The following is a 26295-nucleotide window of genomic DNA, read 5'->3' as shown; positions in this document are numbered from 1 at the left end:
TGTGCTGGGGTCTGGTGGCGGTGGCCTGTTTAGTGCGTCCTGGGTCCGGGCTCTGCTGGGGTCTGGTGGCGGCAGCTGGTTTGGTGGTTCTGTCTGTTCCCCCTGCTGAGCTGTCACAGAGTGAGTTTATATGTCTTTGCTCCCCAGAGCTGGGGTCGAGCTGCAGGAGCACCCCACTTGGTGGGGGGGCCCTAGAGTGGAGAAGGGATGGTGGTCTCTGCCAGTGGGCCTTAGGCATGGGACATCTGTGATGTCAAAACACCAGCAGGAATTCTCCCTATCTCCTTGGTGCCCTGGCCTTTCGGGTAGAGACTACCTGGCCCACCTGTTTGGACCCCTGAGCTCATGGGCACAAGGATACAAGAACCACCCTGCCTTCTGCCTGGGGTCCCATGATGGGCCAGCCTGCCCCAGGGTTCCCCTGGGAGCCTCCACCTCAGACACAGCCTTTCACCTGTGCCAGCCAGGTCCCACCCACCCACTGCCCCAGCCTCTGCTTGACTTAGGCAGTAGCAGGTCGCAGTTGGGAGCAGAGGGGAACAGGGCATGTTGAAGTGGCCTTATTCCCAGAATGCCAGCTCCAGAGTTGTGTCTAAAAGCGAGAGGAACTACTTTGTCACACATCGGGAGCAGGGGAAGCTGAAGGGCAGTCTGTTTCCAGAGGAGAAATAATGAACAACTTTTTTTCTTTTCTTTTTTGAGACAGGGTCTTGCTCTGTCACCCAGGCTGGAGTGCAGTGGTGCGATAATGGCTCACTGCAGCCTCAACCTCCTGGGCTCAAGCAGTCCTCCCACTCCGTCCTCCCAAATAGCCGAGACCACACGCTTATATGGTAGCGACAGTGAGGATGGAGAATAGTAAAAAAGTTTGAGGGAATTTTTTTTTTTTTTTTTACTTTTTATTATAAAAATGTCCAAATAGGCTGGGCCTGGTGGCTCATGCCTATAATCCTAGCACTTTGGGAGGCCAAAGCAGGAGGATTGCTCAAACTCAGGAGTTCAAGACCAGCCTGAAAAACACAGTGAGACCTTGCCTCGATATTAAAAATAAGTAAATACATTTTAAATTTAAAACTAAATAAAAGAAAATGTCCAACATGAAGAAAAGTAAAAATAATTTTTTTTTTTTTTTTGAGACAGAATCTTGCTCTGTCACTCAGGCTAGAGGGCTGTGGCACAATCTCAGCTCACTGCAATCTCTACCTTCCAGGTTCAAGTGATTCTCATGTCTCAGCCTCCCGAGTAGCTGGAATTACAGGCACGTGCCACCACACCTGGCTAATTTTTGTACTTTTAGTACAGACGGGGTTTCAGCATGTTGGCCAGGCTGGTCTCGAACTCCTGATCTTAAGTGATCCACCTACCTCTGCCTCCCAAGGTGCTGGGATTACAGGTGTGAGCCACCATGCCTGGACAAAAATAATTTTTTTGTTGTTGTTGTTTTTTTTTGTTTTTTGAGACCAAGTCTTGCTCTGTTGCCCAGCCTGGAGCGCAATGGCGCAATCTCGTCTTATTGCAACCTCTGCCTCCCGAGTTCAAGTGATACTCCCGCCTCAACCTCCCAAGTAGCTGGGATTACATGCATATGCCACCAGGCCCTGCTAATTTTTCTATTTTTAATAGAGGAGGGGTTTTGCCATGTTGGCCAGGCTGGTCTTGAATGTCTGATATCAGGTGATCCGTCTGCCTCAGCCTCCCGAAGTGCTGGGATTACAGGCATAAGACACCATGCCCAGCCAAAAATAATTTTTTTTTTTTTTTTTTTGAGACAGAGTTTCACTTTTGTTGCCCAGGCTACAGTGCAATGGCTCAATCTCAGCTCACTGCAACCTCTACCTCCTGGGTTCAAGCGATTCTCCAGTCTCCTGAGTAGCTGGGATTACAAGTGTGGGCCACCATACCCGGCTAATTTTTTTGTATTTTTAGTAGAGACGGGGTTTATCCGTGTTGGTCAGGCTAGTCTGAAACTCCCGACCTCAGGTGATCCACCCACCTCGGCCTCCCAAAGTGTTGGGATTACAGGCGTGAGCCACCGCACCCGGCCAATAATATTTTTAAAAAATGAATACGGGCTGGGCTTAGTGGCTCACACCTATAATCCCAGCACTTTGGGAGGCTGAGGCAGGCGGATCACAAGGTCAGGAGTTTGAGACCAGCCTGGCCAAGATTGTGAAGCCCTGTCTCTACTAAAAATACAAAAAATTAGCTGGGCATGGTGGTGGGCGCCTGTAATCCCAGCTACTCAGGAGGCAGAGGCAGAGAATTGCTTGAACCCGGGAGGCAGAGGTTGCAGTGAGCCGAGATTGCGCCACTGCACTCTAGCCTGGGTGACAAAGCTAGACTCTGTCTCAAAAAATAAAAAATAAAAAAAAGAATACAATTACCTATTGCCTAGATTTAACAATGGCAAGGAGCCAGCATCTTGCTAGCTGCTCTACTAGAAAAAAAAAGAGAGAAGAGAGAAAAGAGAAAAAACAATATTTGCCATGTTTATTTTTATTTATTTATTGCTGATGAATTATAAATTCTAGATATATTTCACCCCTGAAAACTTCAGCATGCATCTCTGAAAAGTGATGTCTTTCTCCATAAACACCCTATCATAAGTATATCTGACAAAACTAACAATAATTCCTTAGTATCATCTATGACCTAAGCCATCGTCAGATTTCTGCCTTATCCCAAAACATCTCTCTCACAGCTGGTTTGTTTGGTTCAGGATCCCGTCCAAGGCCATGCCTTGCATCTGGCTGTCTCTTCAGTCTCCCTTGAAGAGCCCCGCCCTTTCCTTCTGCCTGGACACTGACTCATTGCCCTGCCTGCAAGGTGTCTGCTTCCTTGCAGCAGTGTTTCCGTCTTCCTCTAACCCTGGTGTTACCTGAGAACTGGTAGGCAGGTCTGCAAGGCTTAGGCTGGTGGGATCAATGGGGCTCAGCGTCAGATGAAGCAAAGCCAGCAGGAGGCAAGGATGATTCTACCTTGAGTGACAGAGGTAGATGTCACTCAGGTGCTGAGATGGGGGAAGGAGGAGGGAGAGGACAGATTTGATTTGGGGCACACAGCTTTTGACATGTACAAAGGACATCCAGATGGCAGTGGGATATGTGAGCCTGGACACTTTGCTGCGAGTTGTTCCTCTACAGCCGGTGGGGCTGGGCTCTCCCAAGGCAGTGGAGTGAGAAGCCAGGTGAGACACCAAGCATGAGGCCGTGGCAGAGGAGGTGGAGCTTGGGGCCCAATTGCTGAGCAGTAGCAGAGAAAAAGAAGGAAAACCGGGGTGCCTGGCCTGAGGAAGCCCAAGAAGGAGAGGATTTTAAAGGGCAAACACTGGAGAGAAGTCAGGCCAGAGAAGGACCAGATCTGTCATCAAGGAAGTGGCGGAAGGCCAGCAGTGGGCTGGCTGTCTAAGTGAGGGGACAGAGAAGTTGGCTCAAACAGGAGGAAGGAAAAAGGAATTAGTTGTTAAAAGGGGATGCAGAGCTGGGTCCAGGGAACAAACTTTTTTTTTTTTTTTGAGATGAACTCTCTCTCTGTCACCCAGGCTGGAGAGCAACGGTGTGATCTCTACTCACTGCAACCTCTGGGGTTCAAGTGGTTCTCCTGCTTCAGCCTCCCAAGCAGCTGGGACTACAGGCGCCCGCCACCACACCTGGCTATTTTGTGTGTATGTGTGTATTTTTAGTAGAGATGGGGTTTCACCACGTTGGCCAGGCTGGTCTTGAACTTCTGACCTCAAGCGATCCACCTGCCTCAGCCTCCCAAAGTGCTGGGATTACAGGCGTGAGCCACTGTGCCCGGCCAACATTTTCTTTTTAAGATGGAGAGACCAACTGGGTGCAGTGGCTCATGCCTGTAATCCCAGCACTTTGGGAGGCTGAGGTGGGAGGATTTCTTGAGCCCAAGGATCTCAAGGATTTCTTGAGATCAAGACCAGCCTAGGCAACATAGCGAGACCCTGTCTCTAAAAAAAAAAAAAGCTGGGCATGGTGGTGTGGGCCGGTACTGCCAGCTACTTGGGAGGCTGAAGCAGAAGGATTGCTTGAGTCCAAGAAGTCAAAGCTGCAGTGAACCATGATCATGCCACTGCCCTCCAGCCTGGGTGACAGAGGAAGACGCTGTCTAAAAAAAAAAAAAAAAAAAAAAAAAAGGTGAGGCCTTGAGTTTGTTGAAATGAGAAAGGGACAAAGGCAGTCAGAAGGGAAGGGTTGGAGATTTGAGGTGAGGCCACTTCCGAGCAAGTGGGAGGCTGTGGGGTCCTTCAGGCCTGGGCTGGGGACGTTGGCTTGGATGGCAGGGCCCTGTGCCTTCCACTGTGGGAGGGGGAAGGAATGGTGGGTGCAAACACAGATACGTTTGAGGGGGTGGGCAGAAGGTGACCACTCCTTGGTCTCATTTTCCCACCTCCCTAGCCTGGCTCATCCCTACAGGCTTCGCTGACTGGGAGGTTCCCTCATGGACCATTGCTTTTTCTCTTTTTTTTTTTTTTTTTTTTGAGACAGAGTCTTGCTCTCTCACCCAGGCTGGAGTGCAGTGGTGCGATCCTGGTTCACTGCAACCTCTGCCTCCCAGGTTCAAGCAATTCTCCTGCCTCAGCCTCCTGAGTAGCTGGAATTACAGGTGCATGCCACCACGCCCAGCTAATTTTTGTATTTTTAGTAGAGACGGGGTTTCACTATGTTGACCAGGCTGGTCTGAAACTTCTCACCTCAAGTGATCCTCCTGCCTCAGCCTTCCAAAGTGCTGGGATTACAGGCCTGAGCCACCACGCCAGGCCCCTCATGGACCATTTCTGATCCCTCCTGGCCCCAGCGGCCCTGCTGGGTCTCTGCCAACCTTACTTAGAGCACAGGCGGTGTGAGCCCTGAGGAAGCCCCACCCCAGCTCCCACCCTGCCTTGGAGGAGCAGGCCAGGCAGGCAGCCCCATGAGTTCACCCAGAGGCTGGGGACAGAGTCCACAGCTGAGGGCACCCAATCGAAACCCGAAGCCAGAAAAGCAGAAGTGCAGGCCTGCTTTCCCCCAATCCCCATGGGTGTGGAAACCCAGGGCCCGCTCGGCTCTTTCACAGAACCAGCCCTGTGACACGGTAGGGTTGACAGCTCTGTTCTACAGATGAAGAAGCTGAGGCCAGAAATTCAAGCGGCTGCTTGTCGGGAAGCTGAAGTAGAGTTCTAGACAAGAGCCCAAGTCTCTGGACTCCAGCTCCACTCTTTTTCCCTTTGAATCAATGGAAGCTTCTGCCCCAAGCCCAAGAAAAAGGTCTCACCTGAAACTGTTAGGTTTGGAATCTCCCCACACATCCATGCAATAAGATTACACTGAGCCAGCTGGGCTGCTCCTGTCTGTAATCCCAGCACTTTGGGAGACCAAGGCGGCGGATCACTTGAGGTCAGGAGTTTGAGACCAGCCTGGCCAACACGATGAAACCCCATATCTACTAAAAGTACAAAACTTAGCTGGGCATGGTAACAGGCACCTGTAATCCCAGCTACTCAGGAAGCTGAGGCAGGAGAATCACTTGAGCCTGGGAGGCAGAGATTGCAGTGAGCTGAGATCGAGCCACTGCATCCCAGCCTGGATGACAGAGTAAGACTCCATATTATAAAAAAGAAGGAAAAAAAAAAAGATTATACTGAGCCGTGGTGCCTCACCTGGGAGGCACAGTCAAATCACCCAAGGAGGCTTCGAATTAAACACTTTCCCCAGGTCCCAGCCCAAACCACTTCCATCAGAATCTCAGAGCGCTGGGCTAGGCACGGCTCCCCAAAGCCTACTGAGGCCTGAGGCCCAGGACCCTGTGGGGTCACCCCCAGCTCCCCTGATCCTGCCCCTGGACCTGTAGCTCTGGGTCAGGACAGGATGGTTAAGGGGAGACCCAGTTTCTGTCCTGGAGAACATGTGTTCGGGGGAGGGACCTGTCGTGTGGACATGGCTGAGCTCCTTGAGGCAAAGATCACCATTCTTTCCGGCTCCCCCTCCACCTGGCCTGGGTGGCACAGAGCACACTCACTGAGTCAACAAAGGACGCCATGTCCCCTCACCAGCCCCTGAGTCAGTTCCTGGACCAAGTCCTGGTTTGGAGGCGTTCATTTTGCCTCTAGCCCCAGAGGACTGTATCTTCCTAGTGTACCTGCTCCTGCCCCAGCACTTCCTATGAGGGTTTGGGAGGGAAGAGTGAGGTCAGAGCAGGGAGAGGAGGGGTGTTGTGCAGCTGGTTTGTTCTAGAACCTCTCCTGATCCTCCCCCTTGTGCCTCTCAGAGGCATGAGGGTGTGGTGGAGGGAGGCGGACCCCACTGGGGAGCCACTGTGGTCATCACCTCCTCTCGCTGGGGGAAGGGAAGCCCAGACAGGGCCTGAGGGCCAACTTCTGTGGCCAAGAGCAGGCAGGAACTGTGTGAGTTTGTTCAGTCCCTATAGTTTGGGGCTGGAGCTCCCTGGGAGACCCCCATCGTGGGGGCCCAGCTTCCTACTGGGGAAGAGAAGCAGGTGAGATGCCAGGTGAGTTGCTGGCTGCCCGTTCTGCAGTCCCAGCCCTGACACTGACACTCCTGGCCCTGGACACAGGGAGTCCCTGCCCCCCATTCTACCTGCAGGGCAGTGCTGAGGGCCTGAGTTCCACACCTGTCCTCCTCTCTCCCCTCCCCACCCAGCTCCGCCCTGGTGGCTCAGAGTTTCTGGCCTCTCCGGAATTTACAGAGGCTCTTCCCGTCTCTGGGACCTGGTTGCATATCCCTTGGTGACCTGTCATATGCACGCACCCGTGTGTGTGTGGTATGTGTGTGTATGTGTGTGTGAGTCCGCATCCCTAGCCTCGGGGGGGGACAGAGAGATGGGTCAGGTGTGTGATAAGCCTGAGGCCTCCAACCTTCTGTGATTCCTGCTGCCCTCTGCCCTGGTAGGGAGGAGGGGATTAGTCTACCCCTGGGGTCTGGGCTTCTGAGTCAGGCACACGGAATGGAACACTGGTATGAGAGTTTTTGCGGGCAGAGCAGAGCATGGGGCCCAGTCTTACTCCTAGTGTGATCTCTCCAAGTGTCTCATGCCCCACATTCAACCAGGTCCCAGAGACGGGAAGAGCCTCTGTAAATTCCCCTGGCTCTGCTTGGGGTCCTTGTCCCCAGCCCACAATGGGTACAGGAGAGGAGGGGCTGAGGGACACGGCAGGGGAGAAAAACAGAGCCAGGGTGGGGGCCGGAGGAGGAAGAATGGGCCTAGAGTGGGAGGGCGGGGGTCAGAGCCTGACCTGGAAGGGAGGTGGCCTTCAGCAGGGGTGGCCTGGTGGGCTTAGTGCTGCCTGACCCTTAAGCCTGGAGAGGAAGCACTTCTAAGGGAGGAGGGAAGACAAGATGGGCCTATGGGCTCAGAGGAGGGGCTGCAACTTCTCACTCAGGGCCTGCGGCCGGGGTCTAACACCGCACACGACGGGGTGAAGGGAAGAGAGGCCGGGGGGAAGATCTAGTCCTCCTCCTGGAAGAAGCTGGTGCCTGGCCCTCTTCTCTGGGTCCTTAGGGAAGAGGGTGAGGGACAGGCACGGGCATACTTGTACATGTATGTGGACACGCAAGTGGGAGTGGGCCCACGTGGGCATGCAGGCAGGGGAGGGCACGTGCATCTTGGTGACTGAGTCTGGAGGAGACAGACCCAGGTGGTCAGGCGGGCAGATAGTGGTGTGGTCAGAATTCTTCCTGTCCTCCTCGGGGCTGGCACAGTCCAGACGCCAGCTCTCTGTGATATCACATCTGCCCAGACCCCTTCCTCTTTGGGAACCCTTCCCCTCCCCCCACACGCTTCCTCTTTCCCATGACGCCCTCCCTGGGCCTAGAGGGAGTGGACAACCACTCATTGTCCTGTTTCCGCCCCAGGAGCCACTCCAGGCCAGCCCAGGCCCCCAGCACTCAGCACCCACTCTGCCCGCCCTGTCTGTGCAGTGCGCCCCTCCCCCACAGGCTCAGCTGTGATTCTCTCTGTGCAGTTTGTGCTGTGCCTGGGTCTGGCCGTGATCTTCCCCTGTGCAGCCCACACCATGGCTATGTCTGGGCCTGGGATGCGGCTCACTGATCATTAGAGCACTGAGTGGGGCAGCCAGCGGTGTTTCTAGAAGCATAAAAATACCCCCAACCTAAGGCCCCTCCACCCGACCCGCCCCAACACAAGCAACACTTCCGCAGCCCTGACAGGAAATGGGCTGGAGTCTCAGCCTCCTGCCATCTCGAGGCAACTTCTTGTTTCCTTGTTGCCCTGTGCCAGCACTGGGGTAGTGCCCCCTGGGCTCCACCCCCAAAACCTTCCCAGGGCTCTGTCCCGGCAGCTCGGAGGGGCCAGGATGGTGGACATGATCGCCAAAGTGACTAGGAGGCAGAGTCGAGCCTTGCGGGCACAGGTAGGGGACGCTGGGGTCAAGGGGTGCCCCGTGGACCTCTACCCCAAGCCCTGTTAGGAGCTGCGCGAGCTGGGGCTCAGAGCAGGGAGCCTCTTGGAAGTTGGGGCTCATACTTCCTTTTCTCTTTCCTTCTTAGAGGCCCTGCCCATCCAAGACGTGGTCAGCTTGGGGCAAGAGTGGCAGGACTGCCACCTGCTTGTGGACAGGGGAGGGAACTGGAGACAAGGGGTGAACCCGGTAAGGAAGTGCCAGGGGGCTGGGCAGCCTGGAGCTTGACAGCCAGGTCCCTCTTGGCTCCTCCTCTGGCCTGGGGTGGGAAGGCCACTTCTTGTCTCTAGGATGCGGCCCAAGAGCCTTTGGCTCTGTGGTCAGGCCCCTGCTTAGGAGCTGCATCCGGGTCTTGCTGGGCCTCCACGCACGGGAGCAAGGAGGAGGGTAGGAGCGGCAGGCGCTGCTGTAACTCCTTGAAGGCCAGAGGATGTGGAGGGCGTGACTGCACCTGGTCCCAGGAGCTGGTCAGAACCCAGCTGAGGCTCTGCCAGGAGAGGAGGCATCTCTAGCTCAGCACTGCGTGGGGTCTGCAGAGAGTTCTAGAGTTTGAAGGGGCCTGAAGGATGCTGCAGTTCAGCGCCCACCACAGGGCTGTGGCTTCCCTAACAGGGAGTAGACTCTGCTCGGTCACCTCCAGCAAGGGTCCCCTACTACCTCCAGAAGCAGCCTGTGTCTCTGGCAGCCCCAGTCCTCAGAATGCTTCCTTCAGAGGAATGCTGCTCTGCCCCTGCAGCGTGATACCATGTCTTCTCTTCCTTGTGACAGCCCTGTCGTGCTGGGGACCTAAACGTCTACCTCCCAAATCTCCTCTGTACCTGCTGGGGATGTTCCTTTGTGTGAAGACCCCATCAGCCTCACTGGCCTGGGACTCCTTGGGGACTCAGAGCCACAGCCCACAGCCTGCCAAGTAGAAAGTCCTGCTCCAAAGAGCCTGCTCCTTATCGGCTCATCCACCCCTGGTGGGGCCTTTCAACCCCTGCCCCAGTGGGTTCAGCTGGGAGGATGGCAGGTGTGTCTGGTTCCTCTGCCTTCCTCTCCCCGCTGCTTCCATCCTGCCCTCCCCAGGAATCTCCTGGTTTCTGTGGCTCCAACCTTCCTCCTCAGAAAACTCAACTCATTCCAGGCTCTCCTGCCATGTCAGGCGTGTTTGTTGCTGAAACTTGGCATGGGTTAGACTTGTGTACTCAAGCAGTAAGTGTTTGTGGCAGACTTGCTGTGTGCTTCAGGGCATTGGCCCAGCTGCTGGGCGGCAAATGGAATCAGCTACATTAGCCTTAGTCTTGCTCTCAAGAAAATCCTGCCTTTTGGGGCAGAGGAGGTGGGCAGATGGCTGGACAACTGGCTGCCCACCAAGGCAGAACGCCATTGGGCCCCACCAGAGCAGTGAGCAGAGTGCCAGCAGGTTTGGCCTCTCCCTGGAGAGGCTCGTCAGCTGAGCACCGTGAGACACAGGATTTGGGTAGGCAGAGAACCAGAGAAGGGAATTCCAGGCTGAGGGAACGGCTGGAGCAAAGGCATGGAGGTGGGAGGATGCCTTTTCTGTTGGGGGCCAGTGAGAGTCCTGTTGTGGTTGGACTACAGGATGCCACATCAGGGCTGTGGTGGGGGTAGAGAAAGGAGAAGTGGGGTGGAGGGTCCCCTCTCGGCCACACAGGAGCCTAGAGGAAGGGGAGAGGAGCGAAGAACTGATGGGCTGGGATCCCCAGCTCTCTCTGACCCCTGGGCGCCTGGGGACCAGCACCCTGTAACATCCTCTTCTTTGACAGTGTTTTCCTTTCTTGCTTAGCAGTGATCAGCACTGACATGCTGTCCATTTACTCATCACCCCTGCCATTTACACACAGGTGCACTTGAGTGCCAGCTCTGCCGGGGAGGGATTTGCGTCCCTTTCTTCACTGCTGCATTCCCCGGGCTTCGAACAGTGCCTGGCGCAGAGCAGGCGAATCTTTGTTGGGTGAACAAATGTTCTTCTTTTCCTTATTCTTTTTGTTGTTTTGGCTTGGTTTGCTTTGCTTTTTTAGCATCAGTTTGGTGAAAAATGAATTTTTTTTTCTTTTTGGCATCTGCCTAAGGCTCCGGGAGAGGCCACCTTGAACAGGTGCTTCCTCTTTCGAGGAGTTTACAGCTTAGTGATGGTGTCACAGTCAGCAGAGGAACTTCTGTGATTTTTTGAAAGTTTTGTAGTACAAAATTTTGAGGCTGCAGGAAAGTTAAAAAAAAAAAAAAAAAACAAAAATAAACCCCTATAATCACAGTGCTCAGAGGGGACCTCTGTTAGCATTTTGGAAAGTTTCTGAAAACAAAAATTGAAATGTGAAAATCCGCTTTCCCCTGAAGTTTTGTGTATGCTTAGAAAATAGTAATCGGCCGGGTGTGGTGGCTCATGCCTGTAATCCCAGCACTTTGGGAGGCCGAGGTGGGTGGATCACCTGAGGTCAAGAGTTCAAGACCAGCCTGGCCAACAGGGCAAAACCCCATCTCTACTAAAAATACAAAAATTAGCCGGGTGTGGCGGCGCATGCCTGTAATCCCAACTACTTGGGAGGCTGAGGCACGAGAATCGCTTGAACGTGGGAAGCGGAGGTTGCAGTGAGCTGAGATCACACCACTCCACTCCAGTCTGGACGACAGAGAGAGACTTTGTCTCAAAAAAAAAGAAAAAAGAAAAGAAAATAGTAGTAATGCCATGCTGCTGCCTGGGGTTCGAGAATGTAGTCGTGTGTCCCTCTGTGGGGCTGAGGGTTCTGGGCTGAATGTGGGGGCATGGCGATGGCGGGAATCTTGGGAAAAGGCTGGAACCTGGCACCTGAGCTGAGTCCTGATGAAGGAATTGGAGTCAGCCAGGCATAAAAAGGGGTGGAGATGGGCCTGGGCAGGCTGCAAATGAGCCTAGGCCTGGAGGAAACACAGCAGGGAAGGTGGGGACCTCTAGCAACTGGTGCTACTGGAGCTTAAAGTTCAAGGCAAGGGGCAAGGAGTGGCAGGAAATAATAGTGGAAGCACAGGCCGGTGAGGGGACTGTCTCTTGTGCCTGGTTAAGGGCTTAGACTTTGCCCTGCAGCCCGCAGGGAGCTCTGAGGTGTGAGTCAGGAGAGCCTCTGTTCTGGGAGGCTTAAGTATGGCTAGGTTTATGTTCTATGTGATTGAACCCCCAGCTGCCCTCACTCTCCGTTGGGGTGTTGGAATATGATTCACCTCTCTTTGCCCCTCCATTCTCCAGCCCATCTGGCTGTCCTCTCTCCCTCTCTTGTCTGGAATTGGTTCTGACACCTGCAAACTTCACCTTGAAAAGTTCAGTCCCCAAATCCAAACACGGTACTGAGTCCAGTCCCAGAGCTTTCTGGGCTGGGAGGGAGGTGGGGTGGGAACTCTTAATGGGGCTTTAAGAACGCAGCTTGAACCCGGGAGGCGGCTGTTATAGTGAGCCGAGATTGCACCACCACACTCCAGCCTGGGCGACAGAGCAAGACCCCATCTCAAAAAAACAAAAAAAGAATGCAGCAGGGCCCTGAATGGGCACCACAAACAGGGGCATGCCCCAGGCCACTTCTCAGTTCCTGCCCAACCTCTGACTTGCCTCTGTGAGTACACAGTTGTGAGAATTGGGTTATCAATGTTTTAAGGCCCCTTGCCTTGAACTTTAAGCTCCAGTAGCACCAGTTGCTAGAGGTCCCCACCTTCCCTGCTGTGTTTCCTCCAGGCCTAGGCTCATTTGCAGCCTGCCCAGGCCCATCTCCACCCCTTTTTATGCCTGGCTGACTCCAATTCCTTCATCAGGACTCAGCTCAGGTGCCAGACATCTGGGGCACAGAATACTTCACAAAGCACTTTCAAGAGCATTTCCTCATTCACTCTTCACTACAATTTCCGGAGTGGGCAGAGCAGACATTTTACACCCAGGAAACTGAGGCAGAGAGGTCGCCCAAGGGGCTAAAGCTCAGGGAGAGGCCACTTCAAACAGGCGCTTCCCCTTTCAAGGAGTTTACATATTAGTGATGTTGTCACAGTCAACAGAAGAACTGTGATTTTTAAAAAGCTTCGTTGTACAAAATTTTGAGGCTGCAGAAAAGTTTAAAGAAAATAAAACAAAAACAAACCCCTATAATCGCACTGCCCAGAGGGGATCTCTGTTAGCATTTTGGAAGATTTCTGAAAACACAAAATTCCTCCTTTTTCCTCCCACAGGTGGACGACCCCCCGGAGCCCGTGTACGCGAACATAGAGAGGCAGCCCCGGGCCACTTCGCCAAGCGCCACTGCGGTCCCCCTCCCCAGCCCAGTGTGGGAGACGCACACGGACGCGGGCACCGGGCGCCCCTACTACTACAATCCAGACACAGGAGTTACCACCTGGGAGTCGCCCTTTGAGGCTGCCGAGGGTGCCGCCAGCCCAGCCACCTCCCCTGCCTCGGTGGACAGCCACGTGAGCCTCGAGACCGAGTGGGGTCAGTACTGGGATGAGGAGAGCCGCAGAGTGTTCTTCTACAACCCGCTGACGGGCGAGACGGCCTGGGAGGACGACGCCGAGAACGAGCCCGAGGAGGAGTTCGAGATGCAGCCGGGCCTGAGCCCTGGCAGCCCCGGGGACCCGCGGGTGAGGGGTGGGGCCAGAGTGGGCGGGTCTACCTCTGAGCTCCTCTGATCCTGCCTCCTGCTCCCAGAGGCCCAGGGACACACGGGTGAGGGGTGGTGATGGGTGGGCAGGGCTACCTGTGAGAGCCTTTGACTCCTTCTCCTGCTCCCACAGACCCAGGGACCCCTCGGTGAAGGGCGTGGCTGGAGTGGGCGGGGCTACCTCTAAGCACTTCTGACCCCGCCTCCTGTTTTATAGACGCGGAGCACAGGGTTGGGGCAGGGCTGGAGTGGGCGGGGCTACCTCTGAGTGCCTCTGACGCCTTCTGCTCCCACAGCCCCAGGGACCAGAGGGTGAGGGGCGGGGCCAGGGTGGGCGGAGCTACCTCTGAGTATCTCTGACTCTACCTCCTGCTCCCACAGCTCCAGGGACCAGAGGGCAAGGGGGTGGGCCTGGTCCAAAACGGCAGGGCTAGCGGGCAGTACTGGCCATCAGAGCCTCTGACTCTACCTTCTGTTCCCCGCAGCCCCCCACCCCTGAGATGGACTACCCCGAGTCATTGACCAGTTACCCCGAGGAGGACTATTCTCCCGTGGGCTCCTTCGGTGAGCCCGGCCCCACCTCTCCCTTGACCACACCTCCCGGCTGGTCTTGTCATGTCAGCCAGGACAAGCAGATGCTCTACACCAACCACTTCACCCAGGAGCAGGTAGGCGAAGCGGGCAGATGGACCCGGCCAGCCTCGGAGTCCTCCCCACAACCTTCCTCACTAATAGGTCGCCTGAGTGCTCTAAATTGTAGCTTCCACACAGAGCCTAAACCCGTCAAACGCATCACCTGCACCTGCCCCTCCAGACTCCCTGGTGCTGTCTTGGAACCTGGTTGGAGGGCACCTTTTCCTCCCTTCTCATGAGCGGGGCGGGAGGCCCTGACCGTTCCTCTCCCCACAGTGGGTGAGGCTGGAGGACCCTCACGGGAAGCCATACTTCTACAATCCAGAGGACTCCTCCGTTCGATGGGAGCTGCCCCAGGTAACAACCTGGGGAAAAGGGGGTGCTGGGGAGAGAGGAAGAGATCACATACGACTGTGTCTTTCTCCCTAGGTCCCTGTCCCTGCCCCTCGAAGCATCCATAAATCCAGCCAGGATGATGACACCCCAGCCCAGGCCAGCCCTCCAGAGGAGAAGGTAGGGGAGGAGCCATTGAGGTCCTGGCAGGACCACCACAGTAGCATTGGGGGGCTTCTGGAGGTCTGGGAGGAGGGACTGGGCAGGACATATCTGTCTTCCCCATAGGTCCCTGCAGAGCTGGATGAGGTTGGGAGCTGGGAGGAAGTCTGTCCTGCCACAGCTGCTGTGAGGGTAGGCATCACCCCCTACCCCAGCCAGGTCGTGGGGCTGGCGAGGAGGGTTCAGTGGGGCCATGGGCTCAGACCATAGAGAGTGGCAGCTGAGCAGGTGACCAGCCTCTACTCCCCATAGCTCACCCCTTAACTACCCACTCTTGCACCTTCTCTCTCTTTTCTCTCTTAGACCAAGACGTTGGACAAGGCAGGGGTGCTCCATCGCACCAAGACGGCAGAAAAGGGAAAGCGGCTCCGGTGAGAGCCCATCTACACCCAGGCCGGGGCAGGGTGGGCCTTGGTGATGACGTTCACTGAGCACTTCCTATATGCCAGGCTCTTGTTAATCCTCACAACAACTTTGTGAGTGGTCCTCTGTGGACGTGAGACACTGAGAGATAAAGTGACTTGCTCCAGGTCCCTTGGCTGCTAGGTGTCAGAGTCGGGATTCTAACCCTCATAGTGGGGTGCCCTAGCCTGTGTTCCTAAGCTCTGACTTGTTCCTGGGGTAGGAGGGGCCCTCAACCCAGGACCAAATCTAAGTTCTGCCACGCCTACTTCCCCACCCCCACCTAGGAAGAAGCACTGGAGTGCCTCCTGGACTGTGCTGGAGGGTGGCGTCCTGACATTCTTCAAGGACTCAAAGACCTCAGCTGCAGGCGGCCTGGTAAGGCCAGGCCCTCAGGGCAGGGACCACCCTATCTGCTTTTATTTATTTATTTATTTATTTATTTATTTATTTATTTTTGAGACAGAGTCTCGCTATGTCGCCCAGGCTGGAGTGCAGTGGTGTAATCTCAACTCACTGCAACTTCTGCCTCCTGAGTTCTCCTGCCTCAGCCTCTTGAGTAGCTAGGACTACAGGCATGTGCCACCATGCCTGGCTAATTTTTGTGTTTTTAGTAGAGATGGGGTTTCACTATGTTAGCCAGTCTGGTCTTGGTCTCTTGACCTCAGGTGATCCGCCCACCTCGGCATCCCAAAGTGCTGGGATTACAGACGTGAGCCACGTGCCCAGCCCCCATCTGCTCTATCTAATCTGGCTTGGAGATGACGATGTCTGAGAGAGTGGTCCATGAGTGTCAGAGGAGCTGGGCCTTGGCAGGAAGGGGGTGATGCTGGCAGCTTCACTCCAAGACAAGTAGTTTTAGCCCGCTGGAGATGGGGAACAGTCTTGAGGGTGGCCAGCTCCAGCCTGGAGGGCAGGGAGGCTGGGGGCGGGCATACCTGCTTGCAGGGATGCAGACTGTGCTCCTTTCCTGTCCTCCCCTGGATGGGTGGACAGCAGTGGACAGGCCAGCCAGCAGGCTCTGTGGTTAAGAAGCATCAGGGTCTGGGTTCAGGAACCTTGGGGCTGTTTTCCCCAGACTTGTTTCCTGGCCATGCCATAGACCCCATCCTATTCCTAGGGTCAGAGTGCCACAGCAGACACATCTGAGCTGAGGGCTCCCTGTGACCTTCCTCCCTCTCCCACAGAGGCAGCCTTCCAAGTTTTCCACCCCCGAGTACACAGTGGAGCTGAGGGGGGCCACTCTCTGCTGGGCCCCCAAAGACAAATCCAGTAGGAAGAATGTGCTGGAGGTAAGTAGCCAGGGTGGGGAGAAGGAGGGAAGGGGCTTAGTGATGCCTGTCAGCCCTCTGACAACTGTTGACCAGGAAATGACCTGGGGGTTTTTGACCCTTAATTCCCTATGAGCCAACATTGAGTGCAGCTTTTGGCTGTATTAATAGAGGTAGGAATCCAGAGCCAGAGAGGTGATATTGGTGCAGTTGTTGGCAGTGCTCTGGGATCCTTACTGTAGGCAAGCCCCAAGAAGGAGGACCTGGGAGGAATTGGGGCTACCAATTCTCAGGGCTCAAGGCCAATGCTGCCCCCCAACCCCAGGAGACCTGTCCTGTGTTTCTAACATCACCGATTCTGCAGTTCCCTCTCCAGGAGTTGAGTTAATAATAATCCTTGCCCTGGAGGGTGGTAAGGAGTAGGACCTCTGGGAGAGGAAATTCTCCTGCCTAGAATGGCAGCCCTCATCCCAGCCTGAGAGAGACAGGAGGCTCCGTGTCCTTGGCTGCTTACTGTGACAGGCCTGGTTGGAAGACCTCTTTCTCCCCAGGTCCCCTTCCCTGCCCCATTTCTGACTGGACTGCATCCCCAGTGAGTAAACCGGGGCAGTGGAGAAGACTACCAGGCTACCCCGTCAGGAAGGGAGAGAAGACCCAGGAAGGGTACTCCCAGTGCCACACCCTTCACTGTCCACATGTTGTCTTGTTTGTAAACTACTCTTACCCTGACCTGAGTCCCTAGAAGGTTTGAGGCAGTTCACAACAGAAACACATGTGGTGAACTGGCAAATTCACTGAAAAGCCAGGACCACAAAAAACAACTAAGAGATGGGACTCAAGATGGAGAGGAATTAGGGGGAGATGATGTACTAAGGTGGTGGTTACTGAAGAAAATTTAGCTCTGACTTTGCTGCTAGGTGAGGTGAAAAGAGAAGGGCTATCGGGTGCATGTCTTTTTGTTGTTGAAAAAATAATAAAACCCACCCAGATGTTGAGGGAATCAAAGCTTTTTCCTAAGCCTTCACTCTTAAATTTCTTGTGTGTAGCTCCATGAACATGGGATCTAGAAGCACGCGGCAGGTACCCTGCAAAACAGCTCCAGGGAGGTTTAATTCAGGATCTGGGGCTGCTTCAGGTAGTATCATTATGATAAGGCCAAGAGTGTGACCTCATGTCTGAGCTCAGAAAAAGCAATTCTGCAAGGAACGTGAGTGCATCGTTTCCTGATTATTCACCAAGCTCCATTCAGTTCTAGAGCCAGGATATCTACAAAGCAAAGTTGGAAAACTGGTTTCATCTCATGAGCTACTCTGAGTAGGTCTGGAGTCTTGTGGGGTTTTGTTTTGTTTTTATTTTTTGTTTTTGTTTTTAGAGACAAGGTCTTGCTCTGTTGCCCAGCCTGAAGTGCAGTGGCACGGTCATAGCTCACTAAAGCCACAAGCCCCTGGGCTCAAGTGATCCTCCCACCTAAGGCTTCCAAGTAACTAGGACTACAAGTGCATTCCATCACATCTGGCTAATTTTAGTCTTTATAGAGATGGGTTCTCACTATGTTGCCCAGGCAGGTATCAAACTTATGGCCTCAAGTGATCCTCCAGCCTCAGCCTCCCAAAGGGTTGGGATTACAGGTGTGAGCCACGGTGCCCAGCCTGGAGCCTTCCCTTTTTTTTTTTTTTTTTTTTTTTGAGATGGGGTTTTGCTCTGTCACCCAGGCTGGAGTGTAGTGGCACCATCTTGGCTCACTGCAAGCTCTGCCTCCTGAGCTCATGCCATTTTCCTGCCTCAGCCTCCCAAGTAGCTGGGACTACAGGTGCTGGCCACCATGCCCAGCTAATTTTTTGTATTTTTAGTAGAGATGGGGTTTCACCGTGTTAGCCAGGATGGTCTTGATCTCCTGACCTCGTGATCCACCTGCCTCAGCTTCCCAAAGTGCTGGGATTACAGGCATGAGCCACTGCACCCAGCCGCCTGGAACCTTCTTGAGAAGAATTCTGAAGCCTTCTCTGGGCTTGGCAGGGTAGAGTTCTGTGATCAACTAACAATATCTGCCATGGTGTTTAATTGAGGAGTGACATCACCTTTATTATTATTATTATTATTATTATTATTATTATTATTATTATTATTAGAGACAGAGTCTCACACTGTTGCCCAGGCTGGAGTGCAGTGGCGCAATCTTGGCTCACTGCAACCTCTGCCTCTTGGGTTCAGGTGATTCTCCTGCTTCAGCCTCCCGAGTAGCTGGGACTACAGGCACCTGCCACCACACCCAGCTAATTTTTTTGTATTTAGTAAAGACAGGGTTTCACCATGTTGGCCAGGATGGTCTCAAACTGGCCTCAGGTGATCTACCCGCCTTGGCTTCCCAAAATGTTGGGATTATAGGCATGAGCCACCATGCCCGGTCTGAGACATCACCTTTGCTAGGCATGTTTCTCCCCTTACTTTGAGGGATAGGGATATCCTTCAAATGGTTCTCGATGAAGGTCATCACTGATGGGCTTCTGATGAAAGTAAAAGAATAGGGCTTTCTGAGTTGTCTTTGCTGGCAAGGACTGGAAGGCAGGTGCTGCTCAGGCCAGTGGGAAGGTGGGCAGGCCTAAGTGGAAATCACGAGCCCCTGCCTCCTGGTTGGCTGCTGGCCATCCTCCCTCCGTGCAGGGTGGCCTGTAGGCAGCTCCAGCGTTTTCCTCAAGAGACAGCCCCAAATTTTATATCATTCAGGATGGATAGCTTTGTTGGACCCAGGAAATTTTCATAGCAGGTCTTCCTAGTCACCCCAAAGTCAGAGAAAACTTCAACAGTCCCCCGAAAGCTGCTAGCACTTGCCTGTGCAGTCAGCAGGATAAATATTTTGTTAATTTGTTCGTTCTTAGAGATAGGGTCTTACTGTGGTGCCCAGGCTGGATTGCAGTGGCCTGATCGTAGCTCACTGCAGCTTCCAACTGCTGAGCTCAAGTGATGCTGCCACTTCAGCCTCTTGAGTAGCTGGAAGTATAGGTGCACACCAGCAAGCCTGGCTAATTTTTAAATTTTTTTCTAGACATAGAGTCTCACTATATCACCTAGGCTTGAACTCCTGGTCTCAGGGACTCCTCCCACCTTGCCCTTCCAAAGCACTAGGATTATGGGCATGGCTGGGGGTGAATATTTTGTGAAATACATTGCTATGTAATGATACAGCTTTGCCTTCTATATGAAACTTGCAAATGTGAACTGATTATGTTTTGAGAGAGCTGCCAAAAATCATGGCTATTGTTTTAGAAGTGTTGTCAAGCCATTTTCTGGGATAATCTTGAGCAGGGCTCTTGTCTGCTTTGATTAGAGTGAGGCTGTGTTATCTGCCTCTTGAAGGTTTTCTATCCTTTGCAGGGGAGGGCTAGGGGATGCGATATGCCATTTTCTTTTCTTTTCTTTCTTTTTTTTGAGACGGAGTCTTGTTCTGTCGCCCTGGCTGGAGTGCAGTGGCGCAATCTCGGCTCACTGCAACCTCTGCCTTCCAGGTTCAAGCGATTCTCCTGCCTCAGCCTCCTGAGTAGCTGGGACTACAGGTACATGCCACCAGGCCCAGCTAACTTTTTGTATTTTTGGTAGAGGCAGGGTTTCATCGTGTTAGCCAGGAAGGTCTCAATCTCCTGACCTCATGATCCGCCCGCCTCAGCCTCCCAAAGTACTGGGATTACAGGCATGAGCCACCATGCCCAGCCTCTTTTTATTTTAAAAAGCAGTTTAAATAGTCTTCAAGTATAAGTTTTAAAGGACAGCCAAAGACAGTCCACTCTAATTCTAGAAGTTGTGTCCTGAGGTCTGAGACAGTTTCTGTTGTCTCTGACTCTCACTGAATCGAAAGGGCAGGGTTGGTGTGAGCTGTTGCAGCTAAACATTCACATTAACCTGGAACACTGGATCCTCAGAGCCAGAGGCTGATGAGGGATCCCTCTAAGCTGCCATCCAACTCAGAGAGGGCTTTGAGCATCAGTCCTGCCGTGGCAAGTTTCCATCTGGTGTTTTGTTGAATTTATTCTTCATGATGAAGTGGGCTAACAGAAGATGTGCTGCCCAGGCTGGAGTGTGGGAAGTGGTGGGAACTCCTGGCTGCAGAAGGTGGGACAACGTTTCTGAGTCCTCAGTGTGTGTACGGGGAGGGGCAAGGGGAGACCTTGCTTTCTCTGGGATCAGCCATGATCTGCTTTCAACTCCTCGCTCCCTATTTTCACTGTTGCTTCTAGTAGACAGGGGTCTCAACATAGGAAGTTGCTGGGTTTTTTGTTTTGTTTTGTTTTGTTTTTTTGAGATGGAGTCTTGCTCTGTCGCCCGGGCTGAAGTGCAGTGGCATGATCTCAGCTCACTGCAACCTCCGCCTCCCGGGTTCAAGCAATTCTTCTGCCTCAGCCTCCCAAGTAGCTGGAATTACAGGAGCCCACCATCATGCCCGGCTAATTTTTGCATTTTTGGTAAAGATGGGGTTTCACCATGTTGGCCAGGCTGGTTTTGAACTCCAGACCTCAGGTGATCAGCCTGCCTCGGCCTCCCAAAGTGCTGGGATTACAGGTGTGAGCCACCGTGCCTGGCCTCACATAGGAATTTTCTTTCACCTAGTTTGCAGGCCAGTGCTCTGCATGAGGCCTGCCACGTTCGGTGGTTTGCAGGGAGGCAGGATGGGGGAGGGAAAGTGTACCAGACAATTGAGCCATGCAGCTCTGTGCTCATCACTCACTAGCTGTGTGCCCATGAAGAAGCAGCTAAAACTTGCTGAGCCTCAGTTTGCTCATCTGTAACAGAGAGATGCTGTCACCCACTGCTTTAAGCGAGGCAGAAGATCCAACACTTGGCCTGGGGTGAGGCCCTTGCTCCATTAAGCTCTGAGTGCCTACCCCCAGGGCAGACCCAGGGTACCAGAGATGACCCAGTGACTTGTGTCCCTCCAGCTGCGGAGCCGAGATGGCTCGGAGTACCTGATTCAGCATGACTCGGAGGCTATCATCAGCACCTGGCATAAGGCCATTGCTCAGGGCATCCAGGAGCTGGTAAGCAGAGCCCAGAGCCTCTAGGGGTGGTGGGGAGGTGGTGGCCATTATGAGTGGGGCCCTCTGCTCAGGCTTAGGGAGCTCTAAGGTACCAGTGGGTAACGTAAATGCAGTCCCCCACTAATGGCAGGGATGGCGTGGTAGGCTGCTGAAGAAACTGCCTTCTGTAAGTCTGTGAATCCAGCCCTGGGGTTGGTGCTGCAGGAAGACTCTCCAAGCGACCGTAGGGGCACATTCTGAAGGAATTTCCCATTTCACGGGAAGCAGAAGGCCAAATACATACTCTGCAAGCCAACCAACGGCGGGCTGAAACTAGCAGATAAAATGTTAAAGGATTGATTTTAATAGTCGACCCTTTTTTTAAGGCTCAAAATACCAATTGCAGAAGTAGAGCTAGGACAGGGGCTTTCTGACAACTACTGACCTGGAAATGACCCAGGGCTTTTTGACCCTTAATTCCCTATGAGCCAATATTGAGTGCAGCTTTTGGCTGTATTAATAGAGGTAGGAATCCAGAGCCAGAGAGGTGATATTGGTACAGTTGTTGGCAGAGCTCCAGCCACAGCTGGAGGTGCAGGCTCAGAACTGGGAGCCATGTATTGAGGAATGCTGACCTAGTTAGAGAAACTGAGGAAAACAGAGGAAGAAGGCTCCAGGTGGGTAGGGGTTGCCAGGATAGGAAGGGGTGTGGGAGAACAGGATGACTCTGTCTGCACCTTAAGGGCTCCACGCAGCCAAGGGAGGTGAATGTTCTCAGGCTCACTGGTGGAGATAAGGAGAGTTAACCTGGTTAAGGGAAGAGAGGACTCTTCGCTGAGGGTCTCCAGGCCATGACTGTTGGGAGTGCATTTCGGGTCCCTTGCCCCATCCTGGAAGGACCCGCAGCTGGCTCAAGGCCCCACCTTTCTGAGGCTATGGGAATCCAGTCCGCAGAGCTGCCCCCAGAGGAGGAGAGCGAGAGCACCAGAGTGGACTTCGGGGCGAGTGAGCGCCTGGGAAGCTGGCAGGAGAAAGAGGAGGACGCGCGGCCGAATGCAGGTGTGCGCAAGGCAGGATGGGCTGGGGGCTCCCAGGAGACCTCTCCTGGGGAATGATGATTGCTGGGGCCTGCCTGGCCTGCCCCGGCGCTGCTTCCTGACTCAGTCTTGCCTTTCCCCGCTGCAGCCACGCCCGCCGTGGGCCCCGGGGGCCTGGAGAGCGACTTGAGCAAGGTCCGGTACAAGCTCCGCAAGTTCCTCCAGAGGCGGCCCACACTGCAGTCGCTGCGGGAGAAGGGCTACATCAAAGGTACCCGAGGCCTGCGGGGGGCAGGGACCCGGGGACCGGGACAGGGCGCAGGCTGGACGGGAACTGACGAGCTTCTCCCCTAGACCAGGTGTTCGGCTGCGCGCTGGCCGCGCTGTGTGAGCGCGAGAGGAGCCGGGTGCCACGCTTTGTGCAGCAGTGCATCCGCGCCGTCGAGGCCCGCGGTACGTGCGTTGTGGGGGTGAGGGAGGCAGGCATTGGGGTGCCCGCAGGTCTCCTGCCAGGACCGCAGGCTGAAGACCTCTGGATGGAAGCAGGTCCAGGGGGAAAGTACGGAAGGCCCCGACTGGGAATCATAGCAGGGACCTGTAGCCCCACCCTACCCCCACCCCCGAACCTGGGATCAGCGCCTCCCTCTGCCCCAGGGCTGGACATCGACGGGCTGTACCGCATCAGTGGAAACCTGGCCACCATCCAGAAGCTGCGCTATAAGGTGGACCATGGTGAGGCCGGTCCCTACCCCCTGCCCCAGAGCCTGAAGGCGCGAAGGGTACTGACCTCCCTTCCATCCCCCTCCCTTCCTCTGGCACAGATGAGCGCCTTGACCTGGACGACGGACGCTGGGAGGACGTCCACGTTATCACCGGCGCCCTGAAGCTCTTCTTTCGGGAGCTGCCGGAGCCCCTCTTCCCCTTCTCGCACTTCCGCCAGTTCATTGCGGCCATCAGTGAGCACCTGGGGCAGGTGGGGCGGATGGGGTAAGGGGCGTGGCGGGCCACCCCTTTAGCAGGCTCCCCTCGCCCAGCCGACATCTCCTACCTCCAGTTCTGACTCCCTCTAAACCTTCCTTCACCCAGAGTTGCAGGATCAGGCCCAGCGCAGCCGCTGTATGCGCGACCTAGTGCGTTCGCTGCCGGTCCCCAACCATGACACTCTGCGGATGCTCTTCCAGCACCTCTGCCGGTGAGCCAGAAGTGCTGCGCGGGAAGGGGGAGGCAGGTCCCGGCTGGAGCCCCTCGCGCCTCCCCGCAGTTCGGAGCCCTGATCCCACCCACCCCTGCCGCAGGGTGATCGAGCACGGCGAGCAGAACCGCATGTCGGTGCAGAGCGTGGCCATTGTGTTCGGGCCCACGCTGCTGCGGCCCGAAGTGGAAGAGACCAGCATGCCCATGACCATGGTGTTCCAGAACCAGGTGGTGGAGCTCATCCTGCAGCAGTGTGCGGACATCTTCCCGCCGCACTGACTGCGGGCCCGCGACTGGGGCGGCGGCCGAGGGCCTGCCACACAAGCTGGGCGGCGGAGGCCACGCGGCCCGGCCTTCTCTCTGGGACCTTCCCCCAGCGCACAGCCGCAGGCAGGTGTGACTTCTGCACCCTCGGTTCTGAGGGTACGGTGACCCCTAGTGGGCAGTTTGCAAAATGTGATTCCTTCCCCCAACTCCTCATCACCCCTGCCACCCCTCTCCCCTGCCCCCTCCCCCCCACCCGTCACGTCCTATTTGGGGGTTAATTAGGATTTTTTCTCTATTGCATCGCTCCTACCGTGCGTGCGCGATAGTGTGTGTGGGGGTGACAGTTGGAATTTCAGGAATGGTGGATGCTGGGGGGAGGAGTTTGGTGGGGGGCTTCCTAGCTGCTTCTGGCCCTCACCTCGTGGAGGCCTTCACAGAGACCCTGTGGACCCTGTGCCGGCACTGTCCAGTCATGAAGCAGCTGTAACCACTTCCCTACTGTGGAAATAGGACTGACCCAGTGTGGGCGGCTGAAGCTGTCCTCCTCAGGCGTCAGGGATGACCTCCTGCCTGAGCCTCTCGCAGGCTGGCTGTGCGCCAGTTTCATCTGCTTTTCTGTTGGGGATACCGGGCCTCTGCTGTCCCCGACCCACTGGTATTCTGTGCCAGGCTTCTTCCTATTCACCAAGTGCGCACCTCGCATCTGCCACTCGGCATGCACCAGTTCCACACTCAATCCCATTTTACAGACGAGGATGCTGAGGCCTGCAGCTGCAATGTGACTTGCTCAAGGTCCAGTGAGTGACCTCACTCCCCAGAAAAGGCTCCTCCCACACCAGAGCACCGCCTGAGTAGGGGGGAAATCAGTCCTTTCAGCTACCACCCTCCAACCTTTGGGCCTATGCGAAAGGAAAGGAACTAAACTGGGTGTTTTCTGTCTGGACCTGGGGAGGCCCCTGAAGGCAAAGAGGCAAACTGCCCCAGCTGTTCTGTCCTAGAGGAGGGGGACATAGCCCTAGCAGGAGCTCCCAGCCCCTTCTGGCAGTCTGACACACAAGTATGCCCATCTGGGGCCCGCTTTGCCCTGAAGAGCTGGGCAGGCCTGCAGGGTGTGGGGAAGGAGGACACAACCTCAAGAAAGGAAGAATGAATCCCAGGGAACAGCAGGTCCCTTCCCTCCTCAGACACAAGCCACCTCAGGTTGTGGCTCTTGGCCCCCCGCCCCCCCCCCCCCCCCGTTCATTTATTCAACAGACAATGACAGCTCATATTTATTGGACATTAGCACCATGCCAAGCATTTGGCTTGGATTATCCCATTTGTTTCTCACAGCCGGTATTTATTGTCCGCTCTTCTGTGCCAGGTGCTGTGCTCTGGGCAGGGGCACTGCACGGGCTGCCTGCCCTGGTGGAGCTTGTGGTCTGACGGGTGAGGCTGACCCAAGCCCACCTCACTGCCATTGCCAGCAGGGCCAGGGCAAGAGTACACACAGGGGCCTCATACCATGTGTTTAAATATTTAAAACTTATCAATCAAGCTAACAACTGTTAAATAAAATATGTTCTATTCTCCTACTTTGACAAATGTGTCTTGATAATGACCTGGAAGGCCAGGTTCTAATTTAAACGTCTTTGACTTTTCCAAGTTCCATGCCCAAATGTGGTGGTAGGAGAAGGCCAGGCCCTGGGCTCAGCCTTCCCTCTCATCTTGCCACCCACAGAGCCCTCCTCCCCCAAGCAGAGGCTCACGGGCTCATACGTGGACATTGTAGTCTGTGTGTGCAAACTGCCCATAACCCCTGCAGCCAGCTGCCGCTTGGCTACCCCACTGGTGACTTAGTCCACCCTTGAGGGGATGGGCTTGGAGCTATTTGGGGAGGGCATGCTGGGGCCCCATGTATCAGAAGCATGTTCTAAAGGGAGGGTCCAGGCTTCAAGAGGGCCCCCCAGATTCCTCATCCTGTGGGGAGGGCCACAGGCACAGGAGCCTTCTGCAGAGGACCCATGGCAGAGACCCCTCTCATTTGAGTCCAAGGGTGAAACTAGGCAGACAGTAAGTAGCTAATCACGGTTACCACATTTGTGCAAGAGCTCGCAGAAGTGTAGGGTGCTCGGAAGGAGTGTCATGGGGTGTGAATGTTGCCCAGGGACCTGAGATGCTTCTGCAGAAGCCACGTTTGAGAGAAGCAGTCAATAATGAAGAGGAGTCAAGCAGGCAAGGGGTTAAGGGAAGGGTGCTAGTCAGTAGGAGTGGCATGTGCAAAGGCTCTGGGGCAGGAAAGCTTGTGGGGAGAACAAAATCTGAGAGAAGACCATTGAAACTGGAGCCCAGAAAACCAGGGAGCATGGGTACAAGGTGAAGCTGGAGAGCTGTAAGGGACAGAGCATGTGGGACCCTATGGCCAAGGATATTGGGTCCCCAAGACAAGGAGCCGAAAGGCAGGCAGGTCTTGGAAAGTGTCCGCTCCCCACCTCCTTCGCCACCCCAGGCTTCTGACCCTGCCAAGGCCTCAGTGGGCAAATAATGTAGCAGCAGGCAGAGAGGTCCTAGAATTATCACATTTTTGTGATGAAGGGGAGCTTCAGAAATCACCTACCACCAATGAGGAAACCTCTGGAGAGAACATCATAAGTCACCTGCAGCCACATGGCAGGTTGGTGGCAGAACCTGGCCCAGAGCTTCATTTGCACAGTCTAGGGACCGACTGTCCCCTCACCAGAAGTCCGAGGCTCAGTCATACATCTCTAGCCCTGAGGACATGCATGGTGAGCACTGTAGGTGTGCATCGAATAAGTTTGGAGCGAACTGGATTGTTCTGAAATACAAAGAATATAGAAGTGGTGTCTTCCTTCTTGAAGCTCCATCTGGTTGGGGAGAGCTATAAAA

At 54.6% G+C, this 26295-nt stretch overlaps 1 protein-coding gene across 10 annotated transcripts in view; it reads left to right on the top strand.

The window, feature by feature from the left end:
• The window catches only part of ARHGAP27 (Rho GTPase activating protein 27), a 39668-nt gene extending 14679 nt beyond the window's left edge, over positions 1 to 24989 (top strand). For 2 of the 10 annotated variants that reach the window (XM_023191469.3, XM_023191470.3), the window contains exons 5-19: positions 12617 to 13024; positions 13530 to 13712; positions 13954 to 14034; positions 14107 to 14190; positions 14299 to 14364; positions 14536 to 14603; positions 14922 to 15012; positions 15822 to 15926; positions 20834 to 20932; positions 21859 to 21970; positions 22097 to 22219; positions 22303 to 22680; positions 22770 to 22904; positions 23035 to 23140; positions 23244 to 24989. In XM_023191469.3, the coding sequence (XP_023047237.1) occupies positions 12617 to 13024; positions 13530 to 13712; positions 13954 to 14034; positions 14107 to 14190; positions 14299 to 14364; positions 14536 to 14603; positions 14922 to 15012; positions 15822 to 15926; positions 20834 to 20932; positions 21859 to 21970; positions 22097 to 22219; positions 22303 to 22680; positions 22770 to 22904; positions 23035 to 23140; positions 23244 to 23421 (2217 nt within the window). In that variant the 3' untranslated portion in view covers positions 23422 to 24989. Of the gene's footprint in view, positions 1 to 7402; positions 8381 to 12616; positions 13025 to 13529; positions 13713 to 13953; positions 14035 to 14106; positions 14191 to 14298; positions 14365 to 14535; positions 14604 to 14921; positions 15013 to 15821; positions 15927 to 20833; positions 20933 to 21858; positions 21971 to 22096; positions 22220 to 22302; positions 22681 to 22769; positions 22922 to 23034; positions 23141 to 23243 lie in introns of those variants that run through there. The other 8 variants (XR_002726205.3, XM_023191473.3, XM_023191474.3 and 5 more) reach the window with 8 other exon arrangements.
• The last annotated feature ends 1306 nt before the right edge of the window (positions 24990 to 26295 follow it).

Source organism: Piliocolobus tephrosceles, chromosome 16 (assembly GCF_002776525.5).
Source record: "Piliocolobus tephrosceles isolate RC106 chromosome 16, ASM277652v3, whole genome shotgun sequence".
In the NCBI taxonomy this organism is placed as follows: Eukaryota; Metazoa; Chordata; class Mammalia; order Primates; family Cercopithecidae; genus Piliocolobus; species Piliocolobus tephrosceles.
The sequence above is the reverse complement of the archived record's forward strand: the minus strand, read 5'-3'. Positions and strand labels throughout refer to the sequence as shown.